Below are 18,594 nucleotides of genomic sequence, written 5' to 3' on the forward strand. Positions count from 1 at the left end.
TCCCCTCTGTACTCCCACAGCCCTCTACTTTAGTTATTTGGATATGTCTGTTTCTTCCATTAGCCTGAACTCAATTCTGAGAGGGATTTTCCTTTATTCATCTTCATATCACTAGCACTTACTGCTTTTGGCTTGCATATATAATAGATAGTCTAACTGTTGTGTTGAAAATAAATGAAAGAAGAGTTAAGTCTTGAGAGATAGGCTGAATCTATTGAATATCAGGCTGGGAAGTTGGGATGCAGTTTCTCAAAAACTAGATTACACATTTAAGCTCTTACACACCTCAAGAGCTTATTAAGAATTCACAATCTGGGGCACATCCTTTTATATGCTTATAGGAGTGGGCCTGGACATTTTTGTAATTGTTGATTTAAATAATTTAAATAATAAGCTCCCCCAGGGATTCTGAACAGCCTGCCTGGCGCCCGTCTGTAGACCAACCTTTGAAAGCACTGTGTCATGAACCACAGCAAATACATTCTGGGCATTAACTCAGATACTCCTCTTTTTTTTAATTTTTAATTTTATTTTAAGTTCTGGGGTACATGTGCAGGATGTGCAGGTTTGTTACATAGGTAAACGTGTGCCATGATGGTTTGCTGCACTTACCAGCCCATCACCTAGGTATTAAGCCCAGTATGCATTAGCTATTTTTCCTAATGCTCTCCCTTCCCCCACCCCACCCCCTGACAGGCCCCAGAGTGTGTTGTCCCCTCCCTGTGTCCATGTGTTCTCATTGTTCAGCTCCCACTTATAAGTGAGAACATGCAGTGATGGGTTTTCTGTTCCTGCATTAGTTTGCCGAGGATAATAGCTTCCAGTTCCAATCATGTGCCTGAAAAGGACATGATCTTGTTCCTTTTTATGGCTGCATAGTATTCCATGGTGTATATGTACCACATTTCCTTTATCCAGTCAGACACCCTTCTTAAGCCTTTGAATGACTCAACTGAATGCTTCAATTCAATCTCCTTAGGCAATAAATAACCTGGATTTAAAGTACATTTCATTCTAACATTCATATCCTAGTTCTTGAAATTCCTTTTGCTGTTGACTTCAGGGGAGACACATAGGGAATAAATAATCTGGATTTAAAGTACATTCCATTCTAACGTTCATATCCCAGTTCTTGAAGTTCCTTTTGCTGTTGACTTCAGGGGAGACCCAGGACCAAGCCAGATTTTACTCATGGTGCATGTACTTCCTTTCTCCCTGCTGCCAGGCTGTTTGCTGTTAAATGTGGGGGCTGCTTCGAGGCCATCGCTCCCAATGAGTTTGTTATGCGGGCCCAGAAGAGTGTATACCACCTGAGCTGCTTCTGCTGCTGTGTCTGCGAGCGACAGCTTCAGAAAGGTGATGAGTTTGTCCTGAAGGAGGGGCAGCTGCTCTGCAAAGGGGACTATGAGAAGGAGCGGGAGCTGCTCAGCCTGGTGAGCCCAGCAGCCTCAGACTCAGGTGAGTGCCAGGTGGTGGGCAGGGCTGCGGTGGCGTGGGTAGAGTGCAGTTGGGTGGCTGTCTGCATTGTTTCTTCCCTAGATGGCCAGCCTCCAGGGCAGCCTAGCTCCACGGCAAGGCAGTTCTGTGTATTTCAGGAACTTTCTTTGTAAGCTCAGAGTAATCTCTTATCAGTCAGCGATTACCATGACAATGGTGCATAACAAATTACCCTCAAATTCCATGGCATACAACCATAAACACTTCACACACACACAGAAATGTCCAGGTTAACTGGAGTTAACTGGACTTTGCTTCAGGCTTCCAGTTAGCTGGAGTCTGCTGAGCTGATCTCAGCTGAGCTTAGCTCCAGGCTGTAGACAAGGTTTAGGTATACTCTGTGCCATTCATTCCAGGATCCAGGTTTGAGGAACAGCAGCTGCAGGGCATGATCTTCTGACAGTGGTAAAAGTGCAAGAAGGCATGCCCAACCACAGAGCACATTTCAAGCTTCTGCACACATCATGTCTGCTAATATTCCACGGGCCAAAGCAAATGGCAATATCAAATCCAAAGTCAAGAGGAGGAGAAATATACTCCATGCACCACAAACCCTTGCCCAGGTATAGATACCTAATACTATTAAAGAGGATGATGGATTGGAACCAATAATTCAGTCTACCACAATCACTGAACTGCCCTAAGCTTTTGTTTCCTCATTTGTCAAGTGGGAAAGATGGAATCTATCTAAGGCTTGGCAGGTCACATAAAGAAAGGCACTAGAATGATTTTGTTCTTTCTCCTCACCACCCGCTCGACCCTCCCTCTTACTGCCTTGAGGGTTGGTGAAAGAGAGGAGACAGGTGAGGTTCAGAGATTTTATAGGGCAGGTTTCACAAGGTCAGAGAAATTACATTAAATTAACACTGACTACATTAAACATGGAATGCCTTTTTGGAGTGTTGGTCCCCACAGCTCAGCATTCATCTTATCCATAGGAATCTGTGATATCCAATTAGGTAACATCTATGTGACCTTACTAGTTCTTGCCATTGCCAATTCCAGTCCATTTCCAAGCCCCCTGTAACCTCACTCTATCCATCCCTTTGGCCTCTTTGGGAGTTTCTGATCACTCCCACCCTTCACTCCAGCCTTACCAGGCCCTAGCACCTGTCAGTGTGTCTCACCTACTCTCAAATCTTAAAAGTCTATTCCTTTTCAGCCTCTTTCCCTCTCTCTTTTGTCCTGCTAGCTTATCCAAAAGGCAACTTTATGGGGGAGGTCTCTTAATCCCTCATGCTTGGTGAGTTTACCCCTAACTTCTCCTACTGGGATATTTACTTCATTGTAGTTACATGTTTGATTGTTTCTTATTCTTTTCAGAGTGTTAAACTGTGTGAAGGACAGTGTATGTCTTATTTACCACTATATTCCCAGGCCTAGCACAGGCTGGGACACTGGGTGCTTGATAAACTCTTTGTTAAAGAGTGAATAAACACATGAAGAAAAACCATTATGGCATGGTGCTTAAGTGCAAAAGCTTTGGAGACAGACAAGTGGGGTGCCTTAGCCGGGTTATATCACTATATCTCTGTGACTTTGGGCAAATTTTGGAACCTCTCTAAGCCTCAATCTCCACAGCTATAAAATGGTGATGATCATACCTACTAATAGGTTTATTGTTGGAGAATGAGAGAGAATGCATATAAAAAGCCTGGTGTTCAATAAATGTGGGTGCTTAACATCCACTAGTCAGTGTTAGCATCTTTGTAGCAGCCGTGTTCGGCTCCCTTTACCTCCAGGTTAGTTCTTGCCTGACCTTGCTTGCAGCCTTAAGAAAGCTGGCATCAGGAAAGCCCCAACTTCTGCTGGTCTTATTGGCCTTAGGTTTTCCTGGATTTATTTTGATTTGAGGGAAATTTCTCCTTATCAGAAACACTGGCACTAACATATGGAGTATCTTCTTCAGGGGTAGTTGGGCCCATTCTAATGGGTATACACTTGGTATAGAAAGGTCAATTTACCCTGTCATTTTCCTCCAGGTATCTTGCTGTGTCCACCCTCTTAGGCTTCCTCCTCAAAATCCTGTAGAATTTCGAATTTCCCAAGGGCTTAGGTGTTATGGTGATCAGAATACAGCATCACCATAGAAAGATGTGTATACCCAGAGGGACATACTGTGCTTTCTCACATGGAAATAAATGCTGTGGTCTAGCCTTTCGTGATAAACATTTGTCTGGAGGCTTAATCACTAAGTTATACAGTTGGACCTATGTTAACGGTTTACAGATTTTACTTCACTAGAAAATCAATAAGAGGCATTAGTGGATTGGCTCCACGCCCCTAACCCTGCAAAAAAAAAAAAAAAAAAAGTAGAAAAAGCTGATCTAAGTAACATTTACAGATTAATAGAATTATAATGCTCAGTGCCAGGGAACTGCAACAGGTTCACTTTCTGATCACATTTTCAGCAATATGTTCAGTTATGGAAATTTCTCTTTGAGGCTGATATTGACATATTGGAGTTTTCCAGTTTATTCATTCATGTATCCATTCAGTAGACATATCTTGAGTGCTTGTATCATGCCAGGCACAGAGTCAAAGTATGAATGACAAGAATGATGTCGGGATGGGGAGGTCTCAAAACCATATCAAATGAAGGAATTGTGTATGTTTAGGATAGAGAAGTCAAGACTGAATGAGGACATAATTGTTGCCTTCAAATGATTAGATCAGACCTATTTTTTTCCAGTTTCAGAGAACAGATTTAGAATTCATTCATTTAATTATTCAACAAAATTACTGAGTGTTTACACTTTAGATAGAAAGGTACAGGGAAGTAATTTTTGATTTAACACAGGAAATGCTAGAATGTCATTCTAATTATTAGATCTAACAAAGAGTAAAACTACTCAAGAGATAGCACTCCCTATTCATTGAAAGTAATATTGATGAGGTGGGAGGGGAGGGTAGTTTTAGAAGACCTCTGTTATCGCTTTCAACTCTAAAAATCTATAATTATTGTTGTAGTTTTAAATGAAGTGACATTAAAGCCTCAACCGGAATCAAATATCTTATCTGAACTACTCATTTCGTCAATTATATCAAAGCTGCCTGTCTTGTATCATAAAATTTTCTGTGTGCCAAAGCTTGCCTCTCTACTGAGAGGACAAACTTCTAGAGAACAGGGTTGTAGCTTTTGGTTCCTTTGTTTCCTTAACAAAGCTTAGCATGATGCCAAGAGAAGAGTAAGTGATCAATAAGTACCTAATGAATTGAATTAAATCTTCATGGAATGAAGTCCATCTCATTGTTAACAGAAAGCAAACAACTTTAGGATCTGCCTCAGTACAAATACAGTTTATCCTCTGGTTTCTGTCTTGAGCACCTTACATATATATTGTAGGTGTTTGATAAGTGTTTGTTGAGTGAATGACTGATCTAGTATCCTTAACCTTTTTATCAATGACTTGGATGAAGACACAGAAGGCAGGTTTATTTGGTTTACAGATGACACAAACCTGGCAGGGAAGGCTGGTGTGGCAGTGGATACTCTCGATGTTCAAAAAGATTTTGACAAGCTAGCAGAACCGCGCAAAGACAGCAAGATGAAATCTAACCATTGTCTCCCAAAATTCCATTGTAATTGTATGAAATGGTGCCTGTTTTGAGGGAATTCCACATGGGGTTATAGTGGGCAATAAAGCCAATAGGAGCCAAAAAGACATGCTGCATTAATAGAACTACAGTGTCCCTAATGTGTAATTATAGTTTCAGTATTTTTTTTTTTTTTTGCCCTGGTCAGAGCACATTTAGAATATGTGGGCTAATTTTAAATGATGCATTTGAGGAGGTCATTGACAAACCACAGAGAATCTTGAGGACAGTAATTAGCTTGTTAAATCATAAATAATTAAAGAGACTCAGTATATTAAGTAAAAATAAGGCCAAGGAACATATGAGTGTCACACCCAAGGTTGCCGACCCATGTACTGGGGAAGAAATGACGGATTTTGGTTCAACGTAGGGTAGAACTGTGTCTGATAAAGGGTCAAACTGGATTGCCTTTATGGGAAATAAACTGCTTGTCCCTTAACATTTTAATTGCAGTTGGTGGAAGACTGCATCAATGACCTCTAGGGTGGCTTACATCTAGGATTCTAGAGGGAGGAAGGAGAGAGGGGGGGCAAAGGTTGAAAAACTAACTCTTGGGTACTGTGCTCATTACTTGGGTGATCAGATCACTTGTACCCCATACCTCAGCATCATGCAGTATACCCATGTAAAAAACCTGCACATGCATGCCTTGCATCTAAAATAGAAGTTGAAATTATTTTTTAAAAAAGAATCTATGGTTCTGTGATGCTGACTGATCTTACACAAAAGCATGTGACACGTTCACAGCTACATGGGATACCAAACTCAGGACATCTGCAACTGCTGTGTGCCCTTTTCTGGTGTGGCCCAGCCTTTTTGTCCTGGTCCCTGCTTTGCTGATAGCCTTGAAGCAGCCTCCCAAGCAGATGAATGGAATTTGTAGCCAGAGTCAGATGATTTTTTTTTTGACACTGGGCAACTTGGATGCCCAAGGTCTCCAGGAGAGACCCCCCAACATTTACAAACTTCTAGAGAAGTGTCTAGAAGTACTCTTTTCCTTCACCAGAGAATCACGGGCTCTTGAGATTGGTAGACACTTTGGAGTTTATCCAGTCCAAGTTCCCATCAGATGCTTATCCAGTCTCTACTTGATCATTTCCTATCATGGAGAGCTAAAGAGATAGAGGGGAAAAATAAAAAATTGCTTTTTCTCCTCTCTACTCTCCACTCCACATGACACTTCTGACACCGGCTGTGTAGGGGTTTTCCCCACATACCAAGCAATTCTCCAGTGGACACCAGCTGGGTATCCCTTAATTCAATTTAATTCTGACACTGTCTACCTAGAGGTAACATCAGATCCCACAGGTTAAGAGCTTGATCCCACAAGACTGCCAGACCCCACCCCGCTTAAGAGGCCAATCAATCACAAGTAGTAGGTTGTCAGCTATATTTCTAACTCACTGGCTATAAATTGCAGATCCTAGGACCTCATCTTCAGGTTGACTAAATTTCCTAGAGCAGCTCACACTTTACTTACATTTACTCATTTACCACAAAGGATATTTTAAAGGATACAGATGAACAGACAGGTGAAGAAATTCATAGGGCAAGGTATGGGGGAAGGGGTGCAGAGCTTCCATGCTCTCTCTGGATGCACCCCTCCAGGAACCTCCACATTTCAGCTATCCAGAAGTTCCCTAGCTTTGTCCTTCTGAGTTTTTGTGGGAGTTTTATTACATAGGCAATGATTGATTACATCATTACCCATTGGTGGTCAGCTTAACCTTCAGCCTCTCTCCCCTCCCCAGAGGTGAAGGATTAGGGGTTAGGGGCTGGGGCTGAAAGTCCCAACCTTCCAATCATGCCTTGGCCTTTCCAGTGACCAGCTCCCATCCTGAAATAACCTAGGGGCTCCCAGCTACCATTAGCCAACAAAAGATACTCTTATCACTATGGAGTGTTCAAGGATTTTAGTAGCTTTTTGTCAAGAAACTAGATGAAGACCAAATATATATTTCACAATATCACAGGAGCCCTTGACTTCAATTCTGGGGGTAAATTGTCAGAATTGTTACATTGAATTCCAACATCGGTCTCCGTATGTAAACTCAAACCATGGTCTTGGCCGTACTTTCAGGAACTCACAAAGTAAGTGTTTCCTCTACATGGGGCAACCCTTCAAGTTCAAGACAGAAATGCTCCCTAAGATGTAAGATATTTTCTAAGTTTTGTCTTTTCCTTTCTAGTTCTTCCTCATTATTCTAACCAGCCCTCATTACAGACTTTCTGTTTTCTATCTATGAAAATACTACGATCTTTTTCAAAGGTACAACCAAGAAGGGGATACAGTTTTCCTTATGTGGTTTGAACCAGCACAGTGTTATTGCTGCCTGTCATAGATATTATGTTCTGTTGATGTAGCCCATGATTTCATTAGCTTTTTTGACCTGGGGATGGAGGCAGGGGCTTGGGGCCTGGCTGTGGGTAACCATGGCTTCTGGCTGGTCCATGTTGCATTTCTTACTTATCTACCCCTCTTATCTTTACATTTTCTTTTAAAATCAGAAGTCATCTGAGAGTGTCCTGTGAAGCAGTTTTTAAAAACTTTTAAAAATAAAAATGTTTTTTAAATTTACAAAACAGTTGCAAAATAGGACAGAAGTTTCCATATGCCCTTCATTCAGCTTCCTGTAATGCTAACATTACCATGGTACACTTATCAAAACTAAGAAATTAACATTGGTATAACCCTCAACTGAACGATAGACATTATCCCATTTCATGAAATTTTTTCATTAATGACTTTATCCATTCCAGAATTGAATCCAGTACATCATGCTGCAATTAGTTGTTTTATGTTTTTTTTTGTTTTTGTTTTTGTTTTTGTTTTTTTTGAGGTGGAGTTTCGCTCTGTTGTCCAGTCTGGAGTGCAGTGGCGCAATCTCGGCTCACTGCAAGCTCCACCTGCCGGGTTCACGCCATTCTCCTGCCTCAGCCTCCCAAGTAGCTGGGACTATAGGCACCCACCTAAATGTTATCTTTACATTTTCTTTTAAAATCAGAAGTCACCTGAGAAAAAATTAGCCCGGCTAATTTTTCTTTTTTTTTTTTTTAGTAGAGACGGGGTTTCACCATGTTAGGCAGGATGGTCTTGATCTCCTGACCTCATGATCTGCCCGCTTCAGCCTCCCAAAGTGCTGGGATGCAATTAGTTTTATGTTAAATTGCCTTCCTTTTTTCTTCATTTTTGGAATCACTGAAAAATGTTGAGTCAGAATTTCATTTTTGCTATCTCAAACAATATCTTTATTTCCTTTTAGTGTCTTTTATCATGGGATCCAAATGCTTTTTTTTTTTGCTTTTTTATGTATCATTTAAAATTTTTTCTTCCTGAAGACCAGTTTGCATTTTAGATTATGCCTAGGATTTATTCCTTGGCTAAGGCAAGGCTCTTTTAGGTGCTCTGCTTTTGTAGAGGGATTTTCCCAGAGGAAGCCTGGTTGTGAAGTCCCTGTCATGAGGGCCCCTTTCTGCAAAGAATGTTTTATGTTTTGGATTAACGCAGCAGTTCCATAGCCTCCGTTTATTGGGCAGTCTGAACTGCTCTGTGAGGCTTATGCTGCTTCACTCCTTGTGTTCAGCATTCATCTGGCCCTAACATGGTGCCTGGCATGCAATAGGCACTCAGTAAATGTTTGCTTATTGTGTGAATAAATTCACTTTGTCCTGTTCATATTGGCCTCTGATGTCCTTGGCAAAGAAGCATCAACTTCCAGTGTAACTTTTCTTCTCACCGAAGCCAGAAAGAAGATTCCTCACATCTGCTGGAGTCTGTGAATCCTTCTTCCTCCTAATTTTCTGTGGGATATAGGATGTTTTGATTTGGAAGATCCAAATGCCTCACTTGCCACTCTCATTGTGTAATACGTCTCTTTCTCCTCTTCTGGGTCATGCTCTCCACTGCTGGTATTTAGACATTTGTCTTAATTTCCTTCTACAACCTTGGAACTGTTTTTTTTCAATTCATTACAAAAGTATTTCATCTACCCTGTCTTGGAAATCTTCTTGTTCTCCAATAAATTAGACTAGAGAAGCAGCAGTTAACTCACAAATTCTAGAAAATGCCCAACTCTTCTCTGGGATTATCCTTGTCAGTTCATGGTCCTGAATTTTACAATGAAAGATAGAAAAGGTCAGCAGAAGTTATGAGGAAGTCTCATCCTCCGTATTGTAGTGTATAGGATCTAAAGCTAGACAGGTCTTTGATGCTTTCCCTACACTCACAAGCAGTGTGACTTTGAGCTAGCCACTTCTCCTCTCCAGGACTCTATTTCCTAATTGGTAAATAGGGGGTTACAATACAGCCTTTGTGGGTTGCTGTAGAACTAAAAGAGGTAATGAAAATCAAGGGCTTGAAACTTGATCAATGTCCAATAAATGACAGTTACCATTATCATCTCCTAGTGTGAGAGCCAGTGTATTTATGGATGGCTCATGGGTCATAAGCTTATTTTACCAAAGATCCATCATTTTGCAAGTATCTCCTCTTCTGTCTTTGCTCTTTGGTTTTAGGCACTTATGGATAGCATACCTGGGGCACCTCATGGTGGTACAGATAGGGCCTGTCATTTTGGGTGGCTAGGGTGCATAAAGTAAAGATGGGCTGATTCATACCATGGGGCCTGTGTGTCTCAGAGGCACTCTCTGGTTTCTGAACATCCTAGCTAGCTAGTGTTGCATCCTGGAAAGTCAATGCAGAAGACTGGGGGAAAAACAGTCTTGAAGTTACTTCTGAGATTTAATAGAAATTTCAAGCAAGAATGGGAAGGATTTATCAAACGTAGCTACCTTTCTTTAATAGACCAGAAAACTGATGCATATAGTGGTCATTATTTGAGCTATTTTAAATACCTAAGTGCCTCCTTATTCCTAAGCGTTACACTTCCTGGCATATAGTTATCCTGGGGATGGAGCTCTCTGTGCCTCTTGGTTTGAGGGTGATGGTATGTCTCCCATCTTTGAATGAGTTGTTTTCGGAGTGGACTCGACTTTTCTCTTGCAACTGGAGTCTTTGAGTCCAGAAAGGACATTGAACCTGACAGTTAATGAATGCAGTGTACAGCTGAGCCAGAGTTACTCTATTCCTAAGTAGGCCTGCTAGCATTACTCTGTTACATGCCATAATCTATTTATGTCCTTCCAGGCGGCCACCTGACCAACCTTTAATTCAACAAATATTTCTTACAGACACCCACACTGTGTTGGACTCTGTGCTAAATGCTATGTTTTAGTTGCAGAAAAAGAAAGGCAGAGGAATAGTGAATGCTGAGCAGCACAATTGAGAAAAACATCTCAAAGCCAACATCTTAATGTCAGGGGAACAGGGGCCAGCTTTGTGATAGAAAGGAGCTGGCAGATGGGAAAAGGGTCATAGCTTGGAGATCAATCTAGCCATTCTTCTTTTTAAGAAGCAGAAGGGTAAGCCACTTTAAAAAGAATAAAAAAACCTTGAGTAGGTATTTAAAAGTACTCTGCTAAACATATTTGTGAAGAAACATATTTAAATCATATTTTATATTTTCCTCTAGAGTCATGTTTTCAAGACTCTATGGTAGCACTTTTCAGAAAATCTTAAAATACATTTTTTATAATAAGCTAGTATACACATTTATAGGTGTGTATATAAGTTTCAACACTTAGACTGACTTGCTGATTGCCCTATGTGCTGATATTGTCTATTCCATTTATTTTTAAATTCTATTTTTAGCCCACTGTAGTAATTTCATAAGCTACTCATGGGTCATAACAGAAGTTTGAAAAACACTGCTTCAAAGCACAATTACTTGCAAACCTATTCCCACGTTTTGGAATTGGTATAAATTCCTTAAATGTCAAGCCAGTAAATACGTCTTAATGATACTTACTGTGCCAGGTGCTGTGAATAAGACAAAAGGCACAAATGATATCATCTCTGGGCCCAAAGGCTTGGTGCAGTGGCCTGAATACAGTAAACATGTAATAACTGTTGTCTATTTTTATTGTTGTTATTCTTATTAAGGAGACATCAAGAGTTCACATATTTATATCATGACTAGTTCAAAGGTCTTCATGAACATTTTCCGATTTATTAATCTGGCATCTCTGGATGATAGGCAAGAAGCACTTAGAACTGCCTGAGCCTTTCAGATTGTTTTCAAAATCAACAGATTTGTCTCTTACACAGTATCACTACCATAAAATTCACTACCAGAATTGTTTGTTGCTCTTAGTTTGAGGCTCAGCATTTCTTTTCTGTGCTGAACTTTTGTCTTCTAGTGTATTTGTTTTGTCTTCATAAAGTAGATGGAGAAATAAAGACACAGGATACTTGAGCCAGGGATAAGCCAGAATAAGAACTTAATTCTACCAATTACCGAGTCAGGACACTTGATACTGAAACAGAGGGGTTCAGTCCTTGCTATAATTATGAGTTGGGTAAAGTTTATCTTTAGTGCTTAAAAAGTTAGAGGCAATATACAGGTTCAGACAATGCATTGTCCTTTTTACATTGACCATACTTTATTTTTGAAAATGTGTTCACACAATAATTTTGATTAAAATGAATAATAAAAACCATAAGTTAATATTTGTGCAGTTGCTTCATAGCATATTTAATCAGCAATAGTGTGTTATCTGTGTGCATTCATTTCTCCTGCTCCACCTCTGTAAAAAATAAAATTGGCCAAATGGGCAATTGATCATTGTGATTTTTTCATGATGATGATGATAATGATGTCAACAATTATTGAGCTTTTACTCTGCACAAAGCATTACTTTAAATTATGCATTTTACATGAATTATTCTGCACACCAAGTTGATGAGGAAAGCAATGTTATTATTTCCGTTCTACAGAGGAAGAAGATGAACATGGAAAAGTTAGTAATTTGCTTATAGTCCTACAGCTAACAATGGAAAGGACCAGAATTCACATCCAGTCTAGCTCCAGCACCTGCATCATTAAACACTATGCTGTGTTGCCTGGTCATTTAAAACATACATGTATATGAAAATGAACCTTATGTTTTGTTCTCATGTTTCACTGACAGCTCTTTCTGGCTGGCTATGGCAGTGCTCCAGGTACTCAGTAGGACTTACTACCTGAGAGACCCCAACTGAAGGACCTTTTCAGATATAATTAAAGCGATGAAAACAAGGTGATTTGAACTGAGTTTACACACACTTTCAAAATCAGTCACAAGTTCACCTTGTTTTTTAACCTCCAGTTCCTCCCTAATCATTAATCACTATCACTATACTTCTCATGGGTACCTCTTCTAAGGCAATAGGAGGCTTTGAAGGATCTAAAGACAATGTGCTATGTGAATGAGGAAGTACTTTAAAAGTGCACGTAAGGTACTATTACTGATTTTTTGTTTTATGTTTATAATTATTCAGCAAACTCCTGGTTCTTCTGCTCCTGTGGCTTATTTGATAGTAGTAGGAAAAATCAGTTGACTTTTTGTCCAGATGAGAGGTATCAGCTGTGCAAACCACAGCCCCCATCAATCAAATGAATAAAAGCACGACAGTGAAGTAAATTGGTACATATCAAAACTTCTTCTAACGTGCTTCTTCTACAAGCCGACCTGTAATGTCCTACCATCTTTTACAATTGTACTCTTCAGAGAAATGAACTCAATTTTGTTTTTCCAGTGGCAATGATGACAATGTGCTTCTGTCTATCCACCTTTACATTGGGTCCTCTTTGGGTACAATGATGCGGCAGTATGACTAGTAAATTTTAGGATTGCATTCTCTGGACATGCAGAGCCAACCCATGACTTCAGTCTTTCATATCTGAGCTAAATGACCAGGGACTCACTTTCTATTGTGTAATAAGGATCGGGGAGGAGGTGCAGGGAAGACACTGGTTTTCTTGCACTGACATTCCAGCCAAGCCTACCAACTTTAGATTTCCATCAAGAGGTTTCAAGATGGATCTGAAGATGCTTTAGACAGTTTACTGAGCAAATGGAAGAATCACCTTCAATATTTCCCTGTGCCCTGGTTTCTGTCACCAAGGAAAACCCTCAAAGTCCAGTTTACTAAGGATTGGTGGCAAACCAGGTACTCTGCTATTTGGTGCTGTAAAATTATATTCAAAACTGGGTAATTTTAGAACCATCTGGATTCTTAGTGTTCCAATTCCAGGTTTGCACGCTGGAACCTGGAGGCATGCTTGGGTTTTTTTGTTTTGTTTTGTTTTTGTTTTTCTGATTCTGATCAGGGATTTGCATATTGTGTGTGCATGGGTGTGCTAGGTGGGATCAGTGGATCCAGATGGTGTTCAAGATGGAGTGTCCTTGGGAGGCCGAGGCGGGCGGATCACGAGATCAGGAGATCGAGACCATCCTGGGTGAAACCCCGTCTCTACTAAAAAATACAAAAAAATTAGCCGGGTGTGGTGGTGGACACCTGTAGTCCCAGCTACTTGGGAGACTGAAGCAGGAGAATCGCTTGAACCCAGGAGGCGGAGGTTGCAGTGAGCTGAGTTCGTGCCACTGCACTCCAGCCTGGGCGACAGAGCGAGACTCCATCTCAAATAAATAAATAAAGATAGAGAGTGTACAAGCATTCCTTCTTAGGAATCAGCGAGGGTGGGAAAGCAGTGACTGAACTAACTCAGCATCTGTTCCATCCATAGGAATTTGCTGAGCATTTACATTGGGCAAGGATTAGGTTTGGGGTGTGGAACACATAGAAGTGTATGAAGTTTGACTAGCAAGCAAATACTTTTGAGTACAGAGTATGTAGCAGTCCTATTGTAGGTGCTGGGATGATACCTCTGCTCTCACACAGCCTACATTCTTGTAGAAGGAAACCATCAATAACTAAATAAATGGATAAACAATATTATATTATTGAGTTACCCCTCAAAGTATTTACCCTATAAGACTTGTTCTACTTATGTACTAAAAAAAAAAAAAAAAAACTTTGAACTCCTGTGGAATAGACCTTCAGGGATTTAATGGTCTGGGGTGCAGCCTGGGATTTTTTTTTTTTTAAGCTTCCTAAGTGAGTTAATGTGCAGCAGGCTTGAGAGCCATTGCCCCAGGAGAAGGTGAAGCTCAGAGGGATGGAGTTGAAATACCTTAATCAGCCATTCTTTCAGTTGCAGAGCCTTGGTGCTGAACCACAGAGACTCGAGTTAGAAGAGAACGCAGTATTTTGCTTAGAGTGAGCAGGTATAGTTAGGGTTGTGAGAGGCAGCAAACACAAATCCATGTGTAAGAATAAACAATGAATAATATTTTTGTATAAGTGTGTCCCATGCAATACAGAAATTATTGTTTATTGGAAATGCAAATTTAATGATGTGCCCTGTATTTGACCCGGCATCTCTAGATATGGCAAGAATCTGGCAGGGGTGGGGGAGAGAGAACCCACAGTGTGGTGATTGGTGGTGGAGCCTGCAAGCCTGTACGACAGATATTTGTTTGATTGATTTATGATAGGGAAAAAGAAATGTAATTCTGTCCCAAGACACCCGTGTTCCCAGTACCCTATGTGCGCGGGCTTGGCCCTAACCCAGCACGCGGAGGCTTCCCTCTCCCCAGCCTTAGCGAAAGGGCGGCGGGTGGGAATCACCCGTTACCTTGGCAACTCCCTCCTGCCGTCTGCTCACAACAGTTTGAATTACACCCCTGCCAGGCAGTCACCAATCCGATTTCTTTCCTTTCTAGCTCTCGTTTTCCCTCTCAGCGCTCAGGCTGGGGGCGGCGTCGGTGCCAGTCTAGTCCAGGGCGAAGCTTCCAGGGCCGGCTCGGGCCGGGCTGCGGGACCCGCCGTGGAGCGCAAAGTGCCTGAAGCCCCCGCGCGCATTCGGCCCTGTCTTCAAAGGCCCCTTAGAAATGCAAGAGGAGGCCAGGCGCAGAAACACACACGGACGGCAGTTTTATGAGAAAATGCAGATAAAGAGCCCGGCGGTAGGGCCATATGTTCCCCATAATCTCCAAAGCCGTCACTTCAATTAGAGCCTCCCCTGAGTTCTAATGCCCAATCCTGAGTAAACAAGCCGCTCTGAAAGAAGAACTCGGTTTCCAATTAAAAGTGTACTAACATTTCTCCTTCCTTTAATTCCCGCGGAGCAAAGCCCCGCGCGGGCTGAGGCGAGGCCGGGTCGCGGCGAGGTCGTCCCGGGTCCGCGCCGCCCCGCGCCGCCGCGCGTTCCCAGGTGACGTCAGGCGGGCCCGGGATTAGGGCCCACCCTGCGCTCCCCGCGCCGCGCCGCAGAGTTAATTAAAAGTAATGCCACGGTAAATCCAACGGCTCTCCGCTGGCGGAGCCGCGCCTTCGGGCCAGCCTGCGAGAGAGGGCTTTCCGAGGCAGGTGCTGGGGATTTATTTGTGTGTGAGTGTGAGTGTGTTTGTGTGTGTCCGCGCGAGCGCACGTGTGAGCGCTTGTGCTGAAAGGGAGAGTCCCCTGGATTTTTTGGAGACCGAGATTGCCTTCCCTCTTTCGCTCATGCCTCCAGCCCTCCTCGCACATGCACTAGTGAAGAAACGCACAGACACCGTCGCTACCTGAACCCTGATTTCCTTTGGACTGAGCTGACTCCTGGTTTGGTCCTAGCTCCCGGGTCTTCTGGGTACTGTGCTACAGATACCATCGACTGCATTGCCCCCTACGCTCTAACTGTCTCTTCTTCATGCCCCAACCTTGAGAAATCTAAGGGTGTAAATAAATGGTGGCCAGATGCGAGGTGATTTAAATATCAGGAAAGCAGCTGAACACCTCCTGGCATTCTTTAGGAGCTCTTTAGAGTGCTGAATCTGAACATTGCAGGCCCTTCGACCTCCACATTATGACATTCAAAAAACTTGCTTTCTATGAATGTTTGCTGTTCAACAGGACTGGTTGAAAGTCGCCTGGTTTCAGATGGGAGAATGATTGTTAGATTAACTTTCTGGCCTACTCTCTATACCATGAAAGAATCAAAGAATTGAAGCCATTATCTGAAAAATTCCAGAAACATCAATAAGCAGAAAATCCTCACTAGATCATTCAAATGCAAATGGTTTTCCTTCTTTCATGAATTATCTACCCAAGTAATTACTTTAGTTTTTAGTTTGGCCTTGGCGGTGAAGACCTCAGAGAATTAGTCTCACTAAGTCCATGGCGGTTTGTTTATTCCTTACTCTCTGATTGATGTTAACTAAATTAAATTGAGGCCAGTTCAGCAAACATTTTGAAAGCCCGTCTATATCTGTCAGACTCTGGGTTAGATACTAGTGATTACAAGAGCAATGGAAACCACCTCTCTTTTCCAGACCCCCAGGTTCCTCAGGGGATAAGAAACTCCTATAACAAAATAATTATAATAAAATAAAATATACATTAATATTATAGTAGAGATATAAAGTGCTATGAGATCATAGAGTCTGGCGCAATCATTCCTCTTGGGGTGTGTATATGTGTATTAGGGCAAAGGACTTGGAACTATTTGGAAAAGGTTTCACAATGGGTATGAAACTGTAACTAGGACTTGGCAGAGTAGGTAACTTGCCGGCGATGAAATGAAAATGAGTATGTTGTTAGAAAATGCAGCTTAGTCTGTACTGAGTTGCAGGGTAGGGTTGTATCCAGGCATGAGAGGAAGGGCTGGATTGTAGTGTTGCTCTGGAGCACTGAGATCCTGGTGTGAGTGAGAGTAAGATTAACGCCAAAATGTGAAGAATTTTGTATATCTTATTTAAATATACTCTGATGGTTGTGGAAAGTCAGATCAGAAGTTTGTAAACAGGATTGTGATGTTATTCAGTCTGTTTTTTCAAAAGAGAAGTAGGGAGGATGGATTGGAGTTGGGGTAACATTGCAGGCAGGGAAAGTGGGCAGGAGACTATTGCAGTGTTCCAAGTGAGAGATGAAGGTTTGAACAAAGGCAGACCTTAGAGAGGGGTTTCAGAGAATTTATTCATTCATTTATGCCTTCAATACTTCGTGAATCCCTACTAATGTGTCAGGCATCATTCTAAGTGCTGTGGACACAGTGATGAACAAAACAGGCAAAGCACCTGCCCATCAGGCAGCTTAAATTCTAGAACTTAAATGACTATGAAATACAGGAAGAGTGGTTGAAGTTGAGGATGACTGAGAGTTCTAAATGTTATGAACAGTGTTGTTAAAAGAAGAGATAGAATATTCAGAAAAGAACCAGGGATCTAGATAATATTCGGGTGGGGCATGCTGAGTTTGAAGGTTCTTTTGGACCATGTGACTGTAGATGTTTGGTGGGCAGTTGAACACATAGATCTGGGATTTAAGGGGGAGGTCAGATGTGAATTTGGGAATCACAGAAAAGCTGAGGGTTTAAAACTGGGTAGTTTTTCTTTTTCTTTTCTTTGAGACGGTCTCCTTCTGTCACCCAGGCTAGAGTGCAGTGGCACAATCACTTCTCTCTGCAGTCTCAACCTCTTGGGCTCATGCAATCCTCCTGCCTCATACTCCTGAATAACTGGGACCACAGGTGTGTACCACCATGTCTGGCTAATTTTTAAATTTTTTGTAGATACTGGGTCTCCCTGTGTTGCCCAGGCTGGTCTTGAATGCCTAGGCTCAAGGAATCCACTCACCTTAGCCTTCCATAGTGATTGGATTATAGGCATGAGCCACCGTGCCCAGCCAAAACTGGGTAGTTTTAAACCAGTGTCTCCATGGATGCAATTGTCTGAGTCTTCATGGCTATGGGAAAACAAACTTGTGAAGCTTGGATGGGACAATATATATAAAGTGTTTATGGTGGGGGTTGTAGGGCACAAAGTAAGGGTGCAATAAAGGGAATTCATTATATACGTAAGTATTGGGACTTCTGCTGGTCCGTTCAACATCCTATTCCTACACCACCTAAGGAGAGTTAGGAAATCCAAGAAGTGGAGACACTCCAAGGACATCTTCCTGACTCACCAAAGTGCCCTTTTCATATGGTTGGGAAGCCACATGTTAGGTTGCTTGACAGTGATGCAAGGAGTCACAGCTAGCTTTTCCTAATCTAACAGCTGGGGTGTGACCAGAGGGAGTTTTGGTTCTTGAAGGAGGGACAAAGGACTCCAGACACAATCTCTGCCAAGTGGAATGTGCCAAAGGGGGTGTGACATTAGTTCCAGCACATTCCCCAAGAATTGGTTTGGATCTGTGTGTATGAAGCAGGCAGTTTATATCCAATTGTGTTTATTTTCTTCTTATATGACCAGCTACAACATAAGAAGCTCCTCATCTTTGTAGAAGTGTGTGCTTTCCTGAAAGCAGACCAGGTAATGATGCCAGAAGCCTCTTCCTCTGAAAAAAAATATGGAAATGTTCACCTTCCTCTACTTCCCCCTTTGCCTAGTGTCTCATGGCTCTCCAGAATGCTGTATGCCTATTCCATATTACATGTAAGGGAGATCCATTGAGCCCTGGTTTTCCCTTCAAGAGGCTGATAAAACCATGCAATGGCATTTTCTGGTGCTTTTGCAAAGTTTGAGAAAAGGAATGGAAAATGCTTCCCTCTCTTTGATGAACTCTGGGTCTCCAAGCCC

At 41.9% G+C, this 18,594-nt stretch overlaps 1 protein-coding gene across 5 annotated transcripts in view; it reads left to right on the forward strand.

Annotated features, from left to right (window-relative positions):
- Nucleotides 1-18,594, forward strand: part of LMX1A (LIM homeobox transcription factor 1 alpha) — a 130,917-nt gene that overhangs the window by 81,869 nt on the left and 30,454 nt on the right. For all 5 annotated transcript variants that reach the window (XM_063795724.1, XM_063795726.1, XM_054655243.2 and 2 more), the window contains one exon: nt 1,226-1,458. In XM_063795724.1, the coding sequence (XP_063651794.1) occupies nt 1,284-1,458 (175 nt within the window). In that variant the 5' untranslated portion in view covers nt 1,226-1,283. The remainder of the gene's footprint in view (nt 1-1,225; nt 1,459-18,594) is intronic.

The sequence above is a fragment of the Pan troglodytes genome, chromosome 1, assembly GCF_028858775.2.
Source record: "Pan troglodytes isolate AG18354 chromosome 1, NHGRI_mPanTro3-v2.0_pri, whole genome shotgun sequence".
Classification (NCBI taxonomy): Eukaryota; Metazoa; Chordata; class Mammalia; order Primates; family Hominidae; genus Pan; species Pan troglodytes.